Source organism: Anser cygnoides, chromosome 16 (genome assembly GCF_040182565.1).
Source record: "Anser cygnoides isolate HZ-2024a breed goose chromosome 16, Taihu_goose_T2T_genome, whole genome shotgun sequence".
Classification (NCBI taxonomy): Eukaryota; Metazoa; Chordata; class Aves; order Anseriformes; family Anatidae; genus Anser; species Anser cygnoides.
The window spans coordinates 532,026-547,545 of record NC_089888.1 but is presented as its reverse complement, the minus strand read 5'-3'; the positions used below and the strand labels follow the sequence as shown (position 1 = coordinate 547,545).

The window sequence follows — 15,520 nt, the reverse complement described above, 5'->3', positions numbered from 1 at the left end:
AAAGGGTGCGTGGAGGATGCGCCGGCCACAGGCCAGGAGCCTGGCACTGCCCTGGGAGTCTCCCCCAGGCCAGATTGTTCACGCCCGGCGCTCCCATGGTCCCAGCACCGCACTGCCACGGGAAGGAGCAGCTTGGCCAGCCCCCGCGCAGCAGGGTTTAAATCCCAGCTGGCGGGGCACAGCGGCACGGCTCCCTGCAGCACCATGATGCCAGGCGCTGGCACCCTCGTGCTGGTGCTCCTGACCCTGTGCGTGGAGCTTCCTCCCGCCCCAGCCCAGCAGCAGCGAGCAGGGGACCATGGCGCTGCCCCTGCTGCCAGCCCGCCGCCGCGCCGTGCCCCTCGGGGCCGCCGGCCGCCTGCCACCCCGCCGGCCCCGGGCAAAGCAGGAGAGTGCCCGGCAGCGGGGAGCGGCCCCCTGCGCCCCACCAGGCTGTACTGCCTCTCCGACCACAGCTGCCCCGGGGCCGAGAAGTGCTGCCGCCGCGGGAAGGTCCGCGCCTGCCTCCTCCCTGCCACAGGTACGGCCAGATGTGAGGGACGGGGCATGGGGGGGCTGCCGGCCGCAGGGCAGGGGCCGGAGTCGGTGGGGTGCCCCGGGCGAGCCCCGCTCCCCGGCACGCCGTGCACCGAGCGTCTCCCTCCGCAGAGAGCCCCGGCTACTGCCCCCGTGCCGGCCCCAGCGGGGCGAGCTGCGGGGCGAGCTGCGGCAACGACACCGCCTGCGGCCCTGCGGAGAAGTGCTGCGCCCGCAGCTGCTGCGCCCGCTGCCTGCCCGCAGAGCCAGGTGAGGCGCCGGCCCCTCGGCCCCTCGGGACAGGGGGATGGTGGCCGCAGGAGCCGTCCCTGCCCGAGCCTGGGGGCTGCCTCGCACTGGGCTGGAAAAGCCGTGTGGCAGACCTGCGGGTCCACAGTCCCCCATCACTGCGTGGGGACACACGGGTGCTGGGGGGCCAGCGGGCTCCCAGCCGTTCCCTGAGCCTCTGCCCCCCTCCAGCCAAACCCGGCCTTTGCCCGCGGAAGCGAGCGCGGCGCGGCGCGGCGGCGTGCCCCAGCCGCTGCGCTGACGACAGGGACTGCCCCGGGGACCGCAAGTGCTGCTTCTCCGGCTGCGGCCTGGCCTGCACCTCCCCGCACACAGGTACCCCCCCGGCCCTCCTGCCCCCCGCAGGGACTGTGCACCCCCCGCCCGGGTGTGAACGCTCCGTGCACATGTGTGCGCACCCCACGCAGGCCCTGCGGCCCCCTGGTTGCGGGGGGGTGCACGGCTCCTCCCCAGTGCAGCAGCGGGTGCGTGGCTGTGCCTGCGGGCACGCTCCGGCAGCAGTGCCCAGAGCTGACGGTGGCACCCGTCCAGGCACCGCGATGGCTGCACCCCCGCTGCGGCTCCAGGGGGCTGCACGTCTGCCCGGGTACGGCCCCGACCCTCCATGTCCCCCAGGAGCAGACCCACGGGACGGCAGAGGGCAGGGCTGGCACTGGGCTCAGGGGGGGGGCGCAGGATGGGGGTGCTGGATGGACCCCGAGGCCGTGGTCCCGTGGGCACGGCGGGGCCATGGTGCTCGGGGCCGCTCTCTTGCAGCAAAGCCCGGTGTGTGCCCCGTGGTGCTGCGGGGCTCCCTGGGGCCCTGCGAGGAGCTGTGCGACACCGACGGCGACTGCCCTGGGGCGAGGAAGTGCTGCTCCACCGGCTGCGGCCACGTCTGCAAACCGCCCACCGAGGGTAAAGCCGCCAGTGCCGCGGGGGGGGCAAGACCCCGCCACATCCCCATCCTGTCCCCTGCCACGCTGACCCCCTCCCTGCTGGGTCCAGCACCCCTTTTGCCCTCCCAGCGCTCTGGGAGCTGCCCCTCACCCTGCCCCTCCTGGGGGGCGAGGGGCTCACCCCCCGGCGGGCAGGGCAGCTCCCTCACCCGCTCCCTCTCTCCACGTGCGCCCAGCTCGGCCTGGGCTCTGTCCCCCCGCAGCCGCCGGTGTCGGAGCAGGCGAGTGCCTCATCCTGTGCCTGGAGGACAAGGACTGCCCCCCCAGCCAGAAGTGCTGCCTGCGGGACTGCGGCCGGGCGTGCGTCCCCCCGCTGCAGGGTAAGGCCGGCCCCAAACCCTGCCCGCAGGGGAAGGCACGGCGCGGCCCCAGCAGCCCGGCATTGTGCAGGGGTCCAGGCTGCAGAGGTCCAGCCTGGGGGGGGCAGAGGGGAGACAGCGTGCTCCCCCTGCCCTCGGGACAGGGGCGCTCATCCTGCACTGACCACTGCGTCCATCCCTTCCAGGCACAGCCTAGCCCTGGCTGGGGAGGGCAGCACCGGGAGCTGCCGTTCCGGGGCCGTTCCCACCCCGTGCCATCACATCTCCGTGACGAGCCAGAGGTGCGAGGCGAAGCCCCGCATCCCGCTCCCGCTGCACCTGCCCAGCCTGTGCGGGGTGCAGGTGCCCCCGCTCTGCTTGGAAGCACTGAAACAGAATAAAGCAGCTCCTGGCAGCCCGGCTGCTGCCCGTCCCCGTGGTTTGCTGGGGGTGGCGTGGTGCAGGCAGCCGGGGGGTGCAGGCAGGTGCCGTGGTGGGCGCGCAGCTCCAGCAGCCGTGGGGCAGGAAGAGGCTCCGTCCCCATGTGGGCGCCTCCCGGGCACCCCCACCCCGCCAGGACCACCCCGACGGGTCCCAGGACACATCGCTGCTGTCCCGGCAGTCACGGACAGGAGTGCCAGAAACCTGTTGACTCAGATTCCTTGCACCAAGGAAGGGTTCATTTGCATCCCAAAGTGTGAAAGTCTGGCTGGAAATGAAGGCAGGGCAGATGAAGCACCCGGCCTGGAGAGAGGGCAGGGAGCAGCCCCCACGTGCCGGGGCCCCGCAGGCCCTGCTCCCCGCCCTGTCCCATCCAAACCCATCACCCTGCCGCCTCCCCGGGCTCCCCAGGGCTCCCCAGGGCCCCCAGCAGTGCCGTGCAGGGAGGCAGAGCCCGGCTGTGGGGCGGCACCGCAGGGGCTGAGCCAGCAGAGCCCCCGGCCGCCCCCACTGCCGTGCGGGGCTGAGCCCTGGGGTCTGCCCATGGCCCCCACCCTCAGGGGGTGAGGGGCAAGGGGGGCTGTGAGAGACCCGGGCAGGGCTGCGGCAGGACAGGGCACTGCGCCGTGGGGCAGCACCCGTACAACCCCAGCCACCCGGGTCCTGTCCCTGTCCTGTCCCCATGGGTCATCCTGACCCGAAAGCGCGGCTCGGCTGGAGATAAGCGGGCCGGCTGGCGGGGCGCCCGCGGGTTCTGGGAACGTCCCTCCTCCTGCTCTCCTGCCGGATCCCCGGGGCCAGCCAGGCTGCAGCCACCCTGCACCCCCAGCACCCCGGCCAGAGACTTTAAACCCAGCCCTGTCTCAGCGCCGGACACTCGCAACGCCCCCGGCAGCACCATGAGCCCAGGGGTTTGCCTCCTCCTGGGCCTCCTCATCCTCGGGGCAGAGCCAGGCACTGCGCCGGGGGAGGAAGGAGGTGAGTGCCCACAGGGACACCCAGCAGCAGCCGGGCAGGGGCTGGCTCCTTGCACCCCGACTCCCCTTGCCCCCCCGTCCCCTCTGTCCCTCTTTGGCTCATGCTGCCATGAGGCTGGGGCAGCCGAGCCCTCATCCCCATAGCACGGGGATGGGAGCCCAGGTGGCTGCAGAGCCCACAGCACGGCCCCGCTGCCTCGGGGAGCCCTGCAGGTAACACACGTGGTGGACACGGACCCTCGGAGTGCCCCCGTCCTGCCCCGCGTGGGACGAGGCTGGGGCAGAGCAGCCCAGCTGCAGCGCTCTCCTGACGCCTCCGTCAGGATAATGGAAGGTTTCCTTTGTTTGAACGGAGCAGCTGCTGTTTGCAGTGAAACCCTCCCAGCAGCGTCTCTGTTTGCAACCCAAACAGCGCAGCGCTGCCAGGAGCAGGCGAGGGATGTTTGCAAAAACTGCTGCTCTCGAGGCATCCCCCGGCGCAGCGGGCAGGAGCCCCACGCAGGCGTGGGCAGCCTCGGCCACGGGCAGGGGCTTTCCCAGCGCAGCCGAGGGGAGCGCGGGGTGCCCAGAGGAGCCCCGGCAGCGAGGCTGTGCCCAGCAGCAGGATGCTGGGGACGGATCCTGACCGCTGGGAGGGCTGGCCCTGGGCTGGCTTCCCCTAGCATGGCCAGGGGAGCTCCCTGCAGCTCCAGTGGCACCAGCACAACTCCGCTCTGCTCCCCACCAGCGAGGTTTTAGGGGTCAGGGCTGGGGGGGGGGGGGGGGGGGGCGCAGCTTTCCACCCTGCAGGGCAGCAGCGGTGCCATCCGTCCCCACCTCGGGCACACAGCCCGTGGCCGTGCCGCCAGCACCCGGCAGCCTGGGGGACACGGGCACTGTCTGTGGGGGGCAGGTTCCCTCTCCCGAGGGGTGAACCGGGCTCTGTCCCGCCCCGCTGCAGCCAAGGAAGGAGTGTGCCCGGGGGGGGCCGCGGGGGAGGCCCTGCACGTGTTCTGCCTGGCGGACGAGTCCTGCCCCGGGGCCGAGAAGTGCTGCCGCGACAGGGACGTGAGAGCCTGCACCATCCCCAGCAAAGGTACCGGTCCCAGCCCTCGGTCACACCGACCACGGCTGATGCACGGGGGCATGGCCACATCTCGGGGAGGCTTCACCGCACCACAGCACGGGGGGGGCTCCTGGGGGACCCTCCTCAGCTCTCCCTGTCCCCGGTGCTGTGGAGGAAACCAGGCTGCTGCCCCGTGGGGCTCCTGCCCTGCCCCGCTCCTGCCCTGCCCCGCGCAGCACCCCGGCGGGTGGGCGAAGGACGGCACAGGGTGGCCGAGCACAGCCGCAGGCTGACACCTCCGCTCCCCACCAGTGCACCCCGGGTACTGCCCGGGGCGAGGGGCAGCGGGGGCGGCCCTGTGCCGCCAGAGCTGTGCCGACGACAGCGGGTGCAGAGCCGGCGAGAAGTGCTGCACCGTGGGCTGCCACCGGCGGTGCGCCGCAGCGCTGCCAGGTACGGGCAGGGCCGGCCCGGTGCCCGGGCCCGCAGCCGGCTGGGGGGGGGGGGGGTCGGCGTCACCCGGCCGCCCCCCCGCTCAGGCAGCCCCGCTCCCCAGCCCACCCTGGCGTCTGTCCCCGGCTCCCGGCCGGGCCCCTCCGTGCGCCGTGTCCCAACGCCTGCAGCGACGACAGAGGGTGCCCGCAGGACCAGAAATGCTGCTTCACCGGCTGCGGCCTCGGCTGCGTGACGCCGCTGGGGAACGGCAGCGGCGACTTCCCCCCCCCCGGGGAGGTGGACTGGAGCCTCAGCCAGGCGGAGGAGACGCACCGGGGTGACAAGGGGGGGGGGCTGCTGGTGGGCTGGGGGTCCCCGGCCCCCTTGTGCAGCGTGGGCGGCTCACAGCCCCTGCCGGCGGGGGGCTGTCCCGTGGGAAGGAGAGGCGGCAGGGAAGGGGTGCACACGGCGGTTGGGGTGCTCAGGGACGTCCACCACTGTCACCTGGAGGGGCCCCACTGCATGGGGCCCATGCAGAGCCTCCCCTGAGCCAGGCTGCCACCCCCTGAGAGGCTGAGCTGCAGCAGAGCCCCTGCAGCCCCCCCCCGGGCTGTGCTCCCCTCCCCAGTCCTCCGTCCCCCATGGAGGGGACCCAGCTCCAGCCCCGGAGCAGAGCAGCGTTGAGGAGGCTGGAGCCAGCCCGGTGCTGCCCTGACGCCCCCCCGTCCTGCCGCAGGGGAGCCACAGAAGCCGGGGACGTGCCCCCGGGACTTCACGCGCTGCCTCCGCCTGGAGCCCCCCCTCTGCACCAACGACTCGGTGTGCCCCGGCTGGCACAAGTGCTGTCCCCGTGAGTGCCGGCTCCGCTGCACCCCTCCTGCAGAAGGTACGTGGTTGCCGGCACAGCCCCCAGCACCGTCCCGGCGCACCCGGCACCCTTTGGTCCCCACCCCCGTCCCTGTCCGTGCCCCGTCCCCGTTGCCACAGAGCAGCTCCCCGCGCCCCGCCGGCAGCCTCCTGCCCGTGGCCCCCAGCACCGGGAGGGAGCAGGTGGGGGGGGGCTGGGATGAGGCACGAGGAGGGGTCCAGGGCACTGCCCGGGGAGGGTCGGGCGCGGGCAGGTTTCCCAGCACTGCCCTGGGGTGCCCTGGGCGCAGCCTCACCCCTGGCCTTGCAGAGAAACCCGGCACCTGCCCCACGGCAGCCCCGGAGGGGCTCTTTTACCCCTGCTCCTTCCAGTGCCTGGAGGACAAGGACTGCCTGGGCAGCAAGAAGTGCTGCCCGCTGGGCTGCGGCCCGGCCTGCCTGGAGCCGCTGCAGGGTGAGGCCTCCTGCGGGGCCGGCCGGAGCCGTGCGCCGTGCCAGAGCCCCGGCTCCCCGCGGCGCGGCTCAGGGCGCGGTGCCGCAGACACCTGCCACCTCCCCGCCGCGCCGGGACCCTGCGGCGGCCGCGAGCTCCGCTTCTTCTACAACGTCACCTCCGGGCGGTGCGAGACGTTCCCCTACGGCGGCTGCGAGGGCAACCCCAACAACTTTGGGACGCGGGCAGCGTGCCGCCGGGCGTGCGTGGGCCACGGTGAGGGGCCGGGGAGCCCCGGGCTGCGTGGGGCACGGCGGGGCCGGGGGCTGCAGGACAGGACGGGGAGGGGACGGCGGTGTGCGGCCGGAGAATGCCGGGGTGGGCAGGGCAGCGGGTTGTGTCCTGCCTGTGCCCAGGGGTGCTGAAGCCTCACGCCCGCTCTGCTCCGCCAGACAAACCCAAACCCGGGGAGTGCCCGGCGGTGCCGCCGGAGCTGGCGGGGCCGTGCCGGGAGGAGTGCGAAGGTGACAGCGACTGCCCCAGCTCACAGAAATGCTGCAACAGCAGCTGCGGCCACCAGTGCCTGCCTGCAGCCCCGGCCAGTGAGATGGGGTGGGATGGGACGGGATGGGATGGGGTGGGGTGGGATGGGGTGGGACGGGGACGGGGACGGGGATGGGGATGGGGATGGGGTGGGGATGGGGATGGGGATGGGGATGGGGATGGGACAGGATGGGACAGTCCTGGGGCAGCACTGACGGCGGGGTCAGACGTGTCCTGATCCCTGGTCGCATTCCCTGCCCCACATGCAGCCCTGAGCCCTGTGCCTCGCGGGGCCCCCATGGCTGTGCCAGCCTGGCAGGAGGGGACGAGGTGCTGGAGTGACAGGGGCTGCAGCGGCAGGGACACGTGCTGCCGTGGCTGGTGCACGCAGGGGTGCGGTGCGGAGGGCACAGGTGGGGCAGCCGGGACGGCTTCTCTGCAGCCCCGCCGTGCCCGTAGCACCCAGGGCTGCTGCGGGGCAGGATCGTGCTGCGGTGCCCCTGTGCCCGGGATGCGGTGCCCGTGCACCCAGGGCTGTGTCCCCATGGGGCGGCCGCACTGCGGAGTGCCCTGCAGCCATCCCCTGCTGCTGCCACCCCGTACCTTGCCCTGCAGGGAAGGCCGGCTTCTGCCCGGCCAGCGCGGGGCTGTTCCCCAGCTACGACTGCAGAGAACGGTGCCAGCGAGACGCCGACTGCCCCAGCACGGAGAAGTGCTGCCTGCGCGGCTGTGACTATGTGTGCCTGCGCCCGGCCCGAGGTTGGAGCCGCCAGGCACCCTGCTGGGCTCCCCCCGTCGCCCCCAGGCTCCCCCAGGCGCACTGCCTCCTGCCTTCCAGAGAAACCGGGGATCTGCCCCCTGGCCGAGGCGGCGCCGCGGACCAGGGCCCCGTGCCAGGCCTCCTGTGCAGAAGACCGGCAGTGCCCAGGGGACGAGAAGTGCTGCAGCAGCCGCCGATGTGGCCGGGTCTGCCTGGCTCCAGAACGAGGTGAGGGGACGGCCCCGGGGCCGGGTGCGGGGCCCAGCCTCCTGCCCAGCCTCCTGCAGCTCGCGGGGAGCTGCTGCCACGGCCTGGGCCCAGCGCTCGGAGGGCGCTCAGACCTCTTCAGGGCACAGAGCGCGGGGCTGCGGCCATCGGAGTGGCCCCACGGGGCCGGGACAGCGACATCTGCGGCCCGCTCCCCATGGGAAAGCTTGCCCGTGGCTCTGCTGCCCCCCGTCCTACCTCTCCTTCAGACAAACCTGGCCAGTGCCCAAAGGTGAGGCCACGGCAGACATCGGAGCTGTGCACGGAGGAGGACGCCTGTGGCCACGACAGGGACTGTCCCCGGCAGGAGAAGTGCTGCTTCTCCGGCTGCGCCATGCGCTGCCAGCGCCCCGCCAGGGGTAACCGCGAGCAGCTGGGCACCGGCTCCGCGCCGGGCACAGGGCACGGGGCACCGGGCACAGGGCACAGGGCACAAGGCATCAGGCACGGGGCACAGGACACTGGGGACAGGGCACAAGGCATTGGGCACAGGGCACAGGGCAGCAGCATGACCAACGCTGGATCTGGGGGGGCTGCGCTCACCCTGCCCCCCTCCCGCAGAGCACCCCGGGGAGTGCCCCCGGGCAGAGCCGTGCTGGGACCCACGGCGCAGGCGCGGGAGCCAGTGCCTGGACGACAGCGCCTGCCGGCGGGACGAGAAGTGCTGCAGCACGGGCTGCGCCTGGGCCTGCGTGGCCGTGGCCGTGCCCGGAGGTAGCGGGGAGCATTCTGCCCGGTGGGCAGCGAGCCACCAGCCCCGCAGCCACCTGCGGGTGACTGCAGGCGGCTGTGCCCACAGAGAGCCAGGACAGAGCCCCCGGGCAGTGCGTGGAGGAGTGTGACACCGACGTGCAGTGCCCCCAGGGACAGAGGTGCCTCAGCACCGGCTGCGGCCGTGCCTGCAGGGACATCCCTGGAGGTGGGCGCTAGCTAACGGCCCTGGGAGCCGCGGGGTGCCCAGCACAGCAGGGCCATAGTGCGGTGCCCCATGGATGGGTGCCCCCACGTTGAGGGGTGCCCTACGGCGGGCGCCCTGCCTTGCAGGGAGGGTGGGAGCGTGCCCCATCCCCAGGGACGGCGGGACGTGCTTGGACCTGTGCAGCTTCGATGAGGAGTGTCCCTGGGGCCAGAAGTGCTGCAGCAACGGCTGCGGCCACGTCTGCACGCCTGCCTCTCTCGAAGGTGAGCCCCTTGCCTGGGGCACCCCACCAGGGACAGAGCCTGGGGGCTCCCACAGGAGCATCGTGGCGCTCCCTCACCAGGGACCCCGCACCGGAGCCACGTGCTGGGGCTGCTGAGGCTGTGCCCACTGCGGTCCCACACCACCCAGCCCTGGGGCTGCGACCTGCCCCCGCCCCTGGCACCTTCCCCCCCTTCCACCCACGAGATGAGCGCGCACGGCCTCGGCCCGGAGCTGCCAGGTGAGCTCCTCTCCTGCCGCAGAGCGCGACGTGGCTGTGGTGCTGCAGCGCGACGGACGGTGCGCGGAGCAGTGTGACACCGACTCGCAGTGCCCCAGGGGACAGAGGTGCGCCCGCACCAGCTGTGGCCGTGTCTGCAGGGACATCCCCGGAGGTGAGATCCAGCCGTTGCCCAGCCCTGCCCCGGGAGCCGCAGGGTGCTCCACGGCAGGGTGCCCCACACGTGAGGGGTGCCCCACGGCGGGCGCTCTGCCTTGCAGGGAGGGTGGGAGCGTGCCCCATCCCCAGGGACGGCGGGACGTGCTTGGACCTGTGCAGCTTCGACGAGGAGTGTCCCTGGGGCCAGAAGTGCTGCAGCAACGGCTGCGGCCGTGTCTGCACGCGGGTTCCTGACGGTGAGGAGGCCGCGGAGCAGGTGCCGTCACCAGGAGGCACACCGGGCCATCAGCCCCTGGGGGGAGGCAGAAAGGGCCGCAGCCCTGGGGGTCCAGCTCAGTGTCACCGTGGGGGCAGCAAGAGCCGGCTCCGGGCAGGGGTGCTCCTTTGGGGCGAGGGGACCCAAAGGGACGTGGAGCAGAAGGGAACTCTCTCGGCCATGCCCAAACCCCACCGGTGCAGGCAGTGCTCGGCCATGACCCTGGCTGCTGATTCTCACCCCTGCAGCCTCAGGGCTCCCTAAAACACATCCTCCCCTCCAGACGCTGCGTGACGGGAGAGCAGCAGCTCCGTGACAGGAAGGTGCTGTCGTTCCGGGACACTGGGTGGTCACAGCCCCAAACTGGCCTGTCCCCTTCTTCCCGCTGCCAGCAATAAAGCACGTGCCCACCGTCTCCAGCTGCTTCCATGGCTCCGCGTTGCAGGCCTGGCCCGGGGCAGCCCCCAGCGCAGCCCCTGCATCGCCCACGGAGGGGCACGGGCTGGGGCTCTCCCTTCCCTGGTGCTGGGGCGCACCCAGGGCTGGCTGGGCAGGGGACGCTGCGCAAGCCCCTGGGGCCGCAGGAGCTCAGCAATGCACAGTGGGCACAGCCCAGCCTGGCCGGCCCCAGAGCTGGGGGCAGCACGGGGACCACCCCGCACCGAGGTGGGGATGTTTCTCCACCGTTAGCTTGCTTTAGGGCCCAGCCGGGTCACATCTGCAGCTTGAGGGCAGAACTGGGCGTGGAAACCAATTTAGATGCAAGCAGGAGCTGTGCTGGGATAGCTGGATCCGAGACCTGCGGCAGGAAGGACAAGACCCAGACCTGCTCATCAAAGGACCTGTCCTTGTATTGAGAGCTTCACAGCCCCAGGGGACGGTCTGGGCTCCTCCAGGCAGGACATGATGATGACGACAATGGCGATGGCCCAGGAGGGGACAGCCAGGCTGCTGTGGGCACCACGTCCCTGCCCTCGGGCAGGCAGATGTCCCTGGGCAAGCCACGGTCCCCAGCACGGCCACCACGGGCAGCAGCACCCACCACCACCAGTCCCACGGGAAACAGCTCCCTGTGGGGACGGGGACGGGGCTGGGGACGGGGCCGTGCCCACAGGCAGCAGCGTCTGCCTGGCAGGGGCCGGGCGCAGGCGAGGAGGTGCTACCGGGCACCTGGGGCTGAAAGGCGCCGGGTCAGGAGCGGGGCCGGGCTGAGCATCGCCCCGGGGGGCAGCAGCGGCCCCACAGCCCGGGGGGGGCCCTGCCGGTGCGGCTGGTTACCGGCGTGGGAGCAGGCCTGGAAACATTCCCGCTTCGTCTCAAAGTTGTTCCTGTTGCCGCCGCAGCCGCCGTAGATGAACTCCTCGCACCGCTGGCTGGACGCGTTGTAGAAGAAGCGGATGAAGAGCGCCTTGCAGTTCCCGCAGACGGAGGGCAGGTAGCAGAAATCTGCGTGGTCGCGGGGGCCGAGGTGAGCCGAGGACGGGGACCCCGCCAGGCTCAGCGCTGCCCAGCGGGGCAGGGTCTGCTCTGGGCCCCCAGGAGCCCGGCAGAGCGATCTGTGCGGGGGTCCCACCCCACGCGGCACCGAACCCCTCCGTACCCAGGGCCAAGTCTGCGCCCACCCTCCCCAGGGAACCGCATCCCTCACCCCACTCAGGGGCAGCCCTCGGGGAGGGCATCTGCAAGCCCGGCTCACCGGGGAGCCCTTCCCACCGTGCTGGGCTCGCCCCTCTGACCGGCCGCCCGGGGCTCAGCACCAGCCCCCCCGCCCGGCACCGCTGAGCCCTCACCGAGCACCGGCTCCTGGCACGTGTAGCCGCACTTGCTGGGGCAGCACTTGGTGGCACCGGGGCAGTCGGCATCACCAGCACAGTGGGAGCACGAGGTGTCCTTGCGGCAGGAGCTGCAGTCCTTGTCCAGGAGGTTCTCCACCTCCGGGATGTGGTAGCAGTACCCGGGCTTTTCTGCGGGATGCAGCGGCCGGGATGCTGGGGAGGGCCACGGAGCAGGGGCTGAGCAGCCCCCCGGGACCCCAGCAGGACCCCAATTGCCCCAGCCCCGTGGTCACCCTGCACCATGCCGGGCAGCGGGGAGCACCAGCACCCAGAGCATCCCTGTCCCCGGGACGTGCCCCAGCGCACTCACCCGTCCCCGTCGCCGGCTCCGATCTTCCAGGCGCATGCGGGGTCGGGCCAGACTGTGCCAAAAGGGGGATCAGGGCCGCGAGGAGGAGGAGGAGGAGGCAGGCTCGCAGCGCCATGGTGCCCTGGGTGGCCGGGTCTGGGCCCCGGGTGCGCCAGGCTGGGATTTAAGGTGCGCCAGCAGGGTGGAGGGAGCAGGGCTGGCGCCCGAGTCCTGCTAATTCCTGCCGTGAGGGTAACGAGCCGCACCCAGGCAGGGCCCGGCCTCCCCAGCGGCATCCCAGCCGCAGCCCTGGAGCCGGGGGGACCGGTAGGACGGGAAGGCTGCGCTGCTGCAGCCCTCGGGGCACCCAGCCCCGGGGTGCCAGGGCCAGGCTGGGGACACCCGGTGCCCGCCCGCAGCCCCTTGCGGCCCTGGCGCAGCCGTCAGCCAGGGATGGGCCCCTCCAGGCCTTGGGTCACCTCCTTCTCCCGCGCCCCCGCAGCCGGGTGCGGTGCTGGCAGCGGCGTGGCTGCCGGCCGCGGCACCGGGCTCGCAGGGCACAGGGCAGGCGGGCCCCCCGCACCCAGCGCACGTGGGCGGGCGTGGGGTGAAACCAGCAAAGTGAGAGAGAAGCAGATTAAGCTCTTCCCATTCAGCAGGAATAATTGTCTTCCTAATTAGTGCTGTAATTACTGTCCCACGGGGAAGCAGAGAGAGACGAAAGCTCTGCAGGGAGAGGCAGGAAAGTTGGACCCGGGTGGGGTGCGGAGGAAGGTGCCCCCGACCTGCCCTCGCCCCACCGCAGCTTTTCAGTAACATTTCGCCAAACGCCGAGGTCAGAGACCCCCCCCGCAGCGTCCCCAGTTTCGGACACCAGAGACAAGGCAAAGCCTGAGCGGGGCTGGAACCCAGCCCAGCCTCACCACGGCCACAGCCCAGGGATGGGGGACACGAGTGGGGACGTGCCGGCCCCCGCCTTGGTGCTGCCAGGGCTACAGCTCGGCGGCTGCCCTCTGCGCGTCTCCCACAGCCCCCAAGCTGCCCGGGAAATCCCCTGCTTGCACAGAAACTCACAGCCCCGCGCCCGGCAGGAGGGCAGGGTCACGAAGCCAAAATCTACCAGGCTACATTTTTCCTGCTGCTATCTCTCCGCGGCATCTCCTCTACCCAGGTGATGATCGTACCAGCTGGGGCCGTACTGCACAGCAGCCCCTGCAGGGGTGACGGAGCCGGGGCCGAGCAGAGGCGTTGCTCGGAGGAGCTGGGGCAGGCGGCACGGCAGGGGTTTGCCTGAGGGAGATGTCGGGGAACCGCGCAGCCAAAAGCCCGGCACCACGCAGCTGCGTGGAGGGCCCCGTCCTGCCCTGGCCCTGGGGACGCGCAGCCTGAGTCACGGGCAGCAGCGCGGGGTGAGCGTGGCCGGACCTCCGCCCCGGCAGAAACAGCGACCGGGCGGCCCGGGGAGCACCCAGGAATGCGGCACCTCCCGGGGCGGGCCTGTGGCTGGGGCTGTGCCACCCGGCGGTGCTGGGGCCGTGCCACCCGGCGGTGTCACCGCGGGGCTCCAGGTACAGGCAGAGCCGAGCTGTGGCCGGTCCTGGGATCCCATGGACGGGAGCAGGCGAGAGGCAGCTCTGGCACAGGGACGGGGACTCAGGCACCACCTCGGCTCCAGCAAGGACCGGTGCCCAGGCAGAACCCATTCCCCACGCGGCCTCCAGCTCCCTGCCCTGCGCCCCGGCTGCCCCACCGAGGTGTGGGGTGGTGGCCACCGTCCCTCCTGGGCCAGGCTCAGTCCCCAGACACGGGTGCAGGCTGCCGGCAGCACGGGGCTGTGGACCATGTCCAGTCACAGGACGTCCCTCGGGAGCCAGCGATTGTTCCCAGTGGCAGAACAATGCCCGGAGAGCTGCCAGGGCACCACGGGCTGCTCCACACCGCCTGGCCCGGGAGCCACCTCCAGCTGCCTCGCAGAGCCCAGCCCCGCACTGGGGTCCCCCCGGCCCTGTCCTGTCCCCCAGCTGCCCTCACGGCTGTGCCGGTGCCCGTGGGTGCTCTGGGTGCTGCAGCACGGCTCGGCTCGGCTCGGCACGGCACAGCTCAGCCCTTGGGGCCGCTCAGAGCCCACAGCCAAGCACCGGGGGCACGCAGCTGCGCTGTGGTCCCACCTGAGCCTCCCTGTGAGCCTCGTCCAGCGGCACCGGCACACAGGAGGGAGGGGACGGGGGGGTCACGCTCAGATGGAGCTGGGGCAGGGACGGGGTCACGGGGACCAACCCCTGTCCCAGGGAGGATTTAAAGCCCTGCCAGCGCCTCGCAGCAGCCTGGTGCTGCCAGCCCTGTGCACCATGCGGCTGCTGTCGCTGCTCCTGCTCCTGGGGCTCTGCTGCCTCTGGGCCCGGCTGGTGGCTTCAGGTGAGAGGGGGACAGGTCCATGGGGGGTGCCCGGCCGCACAAAGAGGGCCGAGCACGGCCGTGCCTGGGGTGCAGCGTCCCACACAGCGGTGCTGCCCCCCCCTGTGTGACCCCAAACCTCACAGCCCAGGGGCACCCGGGGGCTTGGGCCCTCCTCGCCCTCCAGGGCCCCGGCATGCCGCAGGGTTGGGACGCTCCTGCCGCTCCCCAGGTTTCACCTAGCTCCCGCCTGGACCCCCACTGAGGACCCCGCTTGTGCAGCCGCCTGGCGCCGGACAGCTGGACGGACAGACAGCCGGACACGGAGGCATCCTTCGGCTGCAGGACGAGCACCCATCACCCTCCATCCCCTCCCGCTGCACCCAGCTCAGCACCAGGCACGGCTGTCTCTTTGCCTCTTCCTTGCCAGTAAACCCAGTCTGCAATGAGCACCGGTGGCTCCTGCTGTGTCAGTCTCCTGGTGAGCCCCCTCTGGCCCCGCGGGCCCCCAGCCCTGCGGAGGGATGTGCCACGGCAGCCGGCCAGCCCCGGGGCCCGCACACGAGTCCTGCCTGCAGCCCATGGGCTGGGCTGCTGCTGCCAGGACCGGGCTCATTCCTGTTCCCAGAGCCCCTCCTGCAGCAGACGCCTGGCAGGACCCCGCTGTGTCCCCACAGGGGACTTGGCCTTGTCCCTGGAGCTTGCCCAGGGCCCCGGGCGGCCCCAGGGGGCACAACCAGCCCCAACCTCTCCCCGGTTCAGCTCTGCTGCTCGTCCGGGCTGTGAAATACCAGGGGTGTTTCTGGGTCTGCATGGATGCAGCTGGGAACGGCTCCTCCCGCAGCACCAGCAGGCTTCGAGCTGGCGCAGGCAGGACCCCAGAGCCCCCAGGGAGCAGGGTGCAGTGCGGCACCCGGGCGCTGGCACGCTCTGCTCCCGGGCACCAGGGACTGTGTCGGAGCCGCACCTGAGCGCCGTGAGCGGTGCTTCCCCAGCTCCTGACCCCGCTGCCAGCGAGTCGTGGTCATGGTGCTGCGGGCACAGCCAGGCTCCAAGGGGCACGCGAGCTTGTGGCCGGGACCTGGCCGAGCCCTGCCAGCACGGCTGCTTTGGGAGGTGCCCTGGTGCCAGGAAGCCCCAGGGGGCTGTGGGGACCCCGCAGGGGGCTCTCCTGGCCCAGGGAAGCTCTGCTGGTCCCGGACGTGAGCCTGGGCTGCGCTGTCCCTGTGGCTCTGCCTCGGTGTCAGAATCACGTCTCCGCAAAGGACCCCAGGCGTGGGAGCTCCAGCATCCCCTGGGCAGGGCTGGGGCCGCCCCAGACGGCCGTGCCATGCCA

At 72.1% G+C, this 15,520-nt stretch overlaps 3 protein-coding genes across 4 annotated transcripts; 2 read left to right on the top strand and 1 right to left on the bottom strand.

Annotated features, from left to right (window-relative positions):
* The first annotated feature begins 122 nt into the window (after positions 1–122).
* Positions 123–2,477, top strand: LOC125180439 (WAP four-disulfide core domain protein 3-like). The gene is made up of 6 exons (XM_048050642.2): positions 123–520; positions 649–786; positions 997–1,140; positions 1,582–1,722; positions 1,940–2,083; positions 2,269–2,477. The coding sequence occupies exons 1-6, from the start codon at positions 205–207 to the stop codon at positions 2,277–2,279; spliced, it is 894 nt and encodes a 297-aa protein (XP_047906599.1). The 5' UTR covers positions 123–204; the 3' UTR covers positions 2,280–2,477.
* Positions 2,478–3,402: 925 nt separating this feature from the next.
* On the top strand, positions 3,403–10,073 carry LOC106047138 (balbiani ring protein 3). Its single transcript, XM_066978564.1, has 15 exons — positions 3,403–3,481; positions 4,421–4,555; positions 4,838–4,978; positions 5,680–5,846; positions 6,200–6,536; positions 6,713–6,862; positions 7,419–7,562; positions 7,642–7,791; positions 8,040–8,189; positions 8,392–8,544; positions 8,630–8,749; positions 8,875–9,012; positions 9,274–9,405; positions 9,512–9,646; positions 9,950–10,073. Exons 1-15 carry the CDS (start codon positions 3,403–3,405, stop codon positions 9,958–9,960), a joined length of 2,142 nt encoding a protein of 713 aa, XP_066834665.1. The 3' UTR covers positions 9,961–10,073.
* Positions 10,074–10,493: 420 nt separating this feature from the next.
* On the bottom strand, positions 10,494–15,407 carry SPINT4 (serine peptidase inhibitor, Kunitz type 4). 2 transcript variants are annotated; one of them, XM_048050645.2, is made up of 3 exons: positions 11,812–15,407; positions 11,457–11,654; positions 10,494–11,112 (listed from the first exon to the last, which is right to left on the bottom strand). In XM_048050645.2, the coding sequence occupies exons 1-3, from the start codon at positions 11,924–11,926 to the stop codon at positions 10,826–10,828; spliced, it is 600 nt and encodes a 199-aa protein (XP_047906602.2). In that variant the 5' UTR covers positions 11,927–15,407; the 3' UTR covers positions 10,494–10,825. The 2 variants fall into 2 exon arrangements, with proteins under 2 accessions (XP_047906602.2, XP_047906603.2); XM_048050646.2 differs by having other exon boundaries at positions 11,457–11,630.
* Between the last annotated feature and the right edge of the window lie 113 nt (positions 15,408–15,520).

Excerpts from the sequence above, each read along its gene's own strand:
- LOC125180439 (XM_048050642.2), top strand. The coding sequence starts at position 205 with ATGATGCCAGGCGCTGGCACCCTCGTGCTGGTGCTCCTGACCCTGTGC. Across the intron at positions 787-996 it reads CTGCCTGCCCGCAGAGCCAG|CCAAACCCGGCCTTTGCCCG; the intron begins GTGAGGCGCCGG and ends GCCCCCCTCCAG. Across the intron at positions 1,141-1,581 it reads CTGCACCTCCCCGCACACAG|CAAAGCCCGGTGTGTGCCCC; the intron begins GTACCCCCCCGG and ends GCTCTCTTGCAG.
- LOC106047138 (XM_066978564.1), top strand. The coding sequence starts at position 3,403 with ATGAGCCCAGGGGTTTGCCTCCTCCTGGGCCTCCTCATCCTCGGGGCA. Across the intron at positions 5,847-6,199 it reads CTGCACCCCTCCTGCAGAAG|TGCCTGGAGGACAAGGACTG; the intron begins GTACGTGGTTGC and ends TGCTCCTTCCAG. Across the intron at positions 7,563-7,641 it reads GTGCCTGCGCCCGGCCCGAG|AGAAACCGGGGATCTGCCCC; the intron begins GTTGGAGCCGCC and ends CCTGCCTTCCAG.
- SPINT4 (XM_048050645.2), bottom strand. The coding sequence starts at position 11,926 with ATGGCGCTGCGAGCCTGCCTCCTCCTCCTCCTCCTCGCGGCCCTGATC. Across the intron at positions 11,655-11,811 it reads GGAGCCGGCGACGGGGACGG|CATCCCGGCCGCTGCATCCC; the intron begins GTGAGTGCGCTG and ends GGCCCTCCCCAG. Across the intron at positions 11,113-11,456 it reads GTGCCAGGAGCCGGTGCTCG|ATTTCTGCTACCTGCCCTCC; the intron begins GTGAGGGCTCAG and ends GCGACCACGCAG.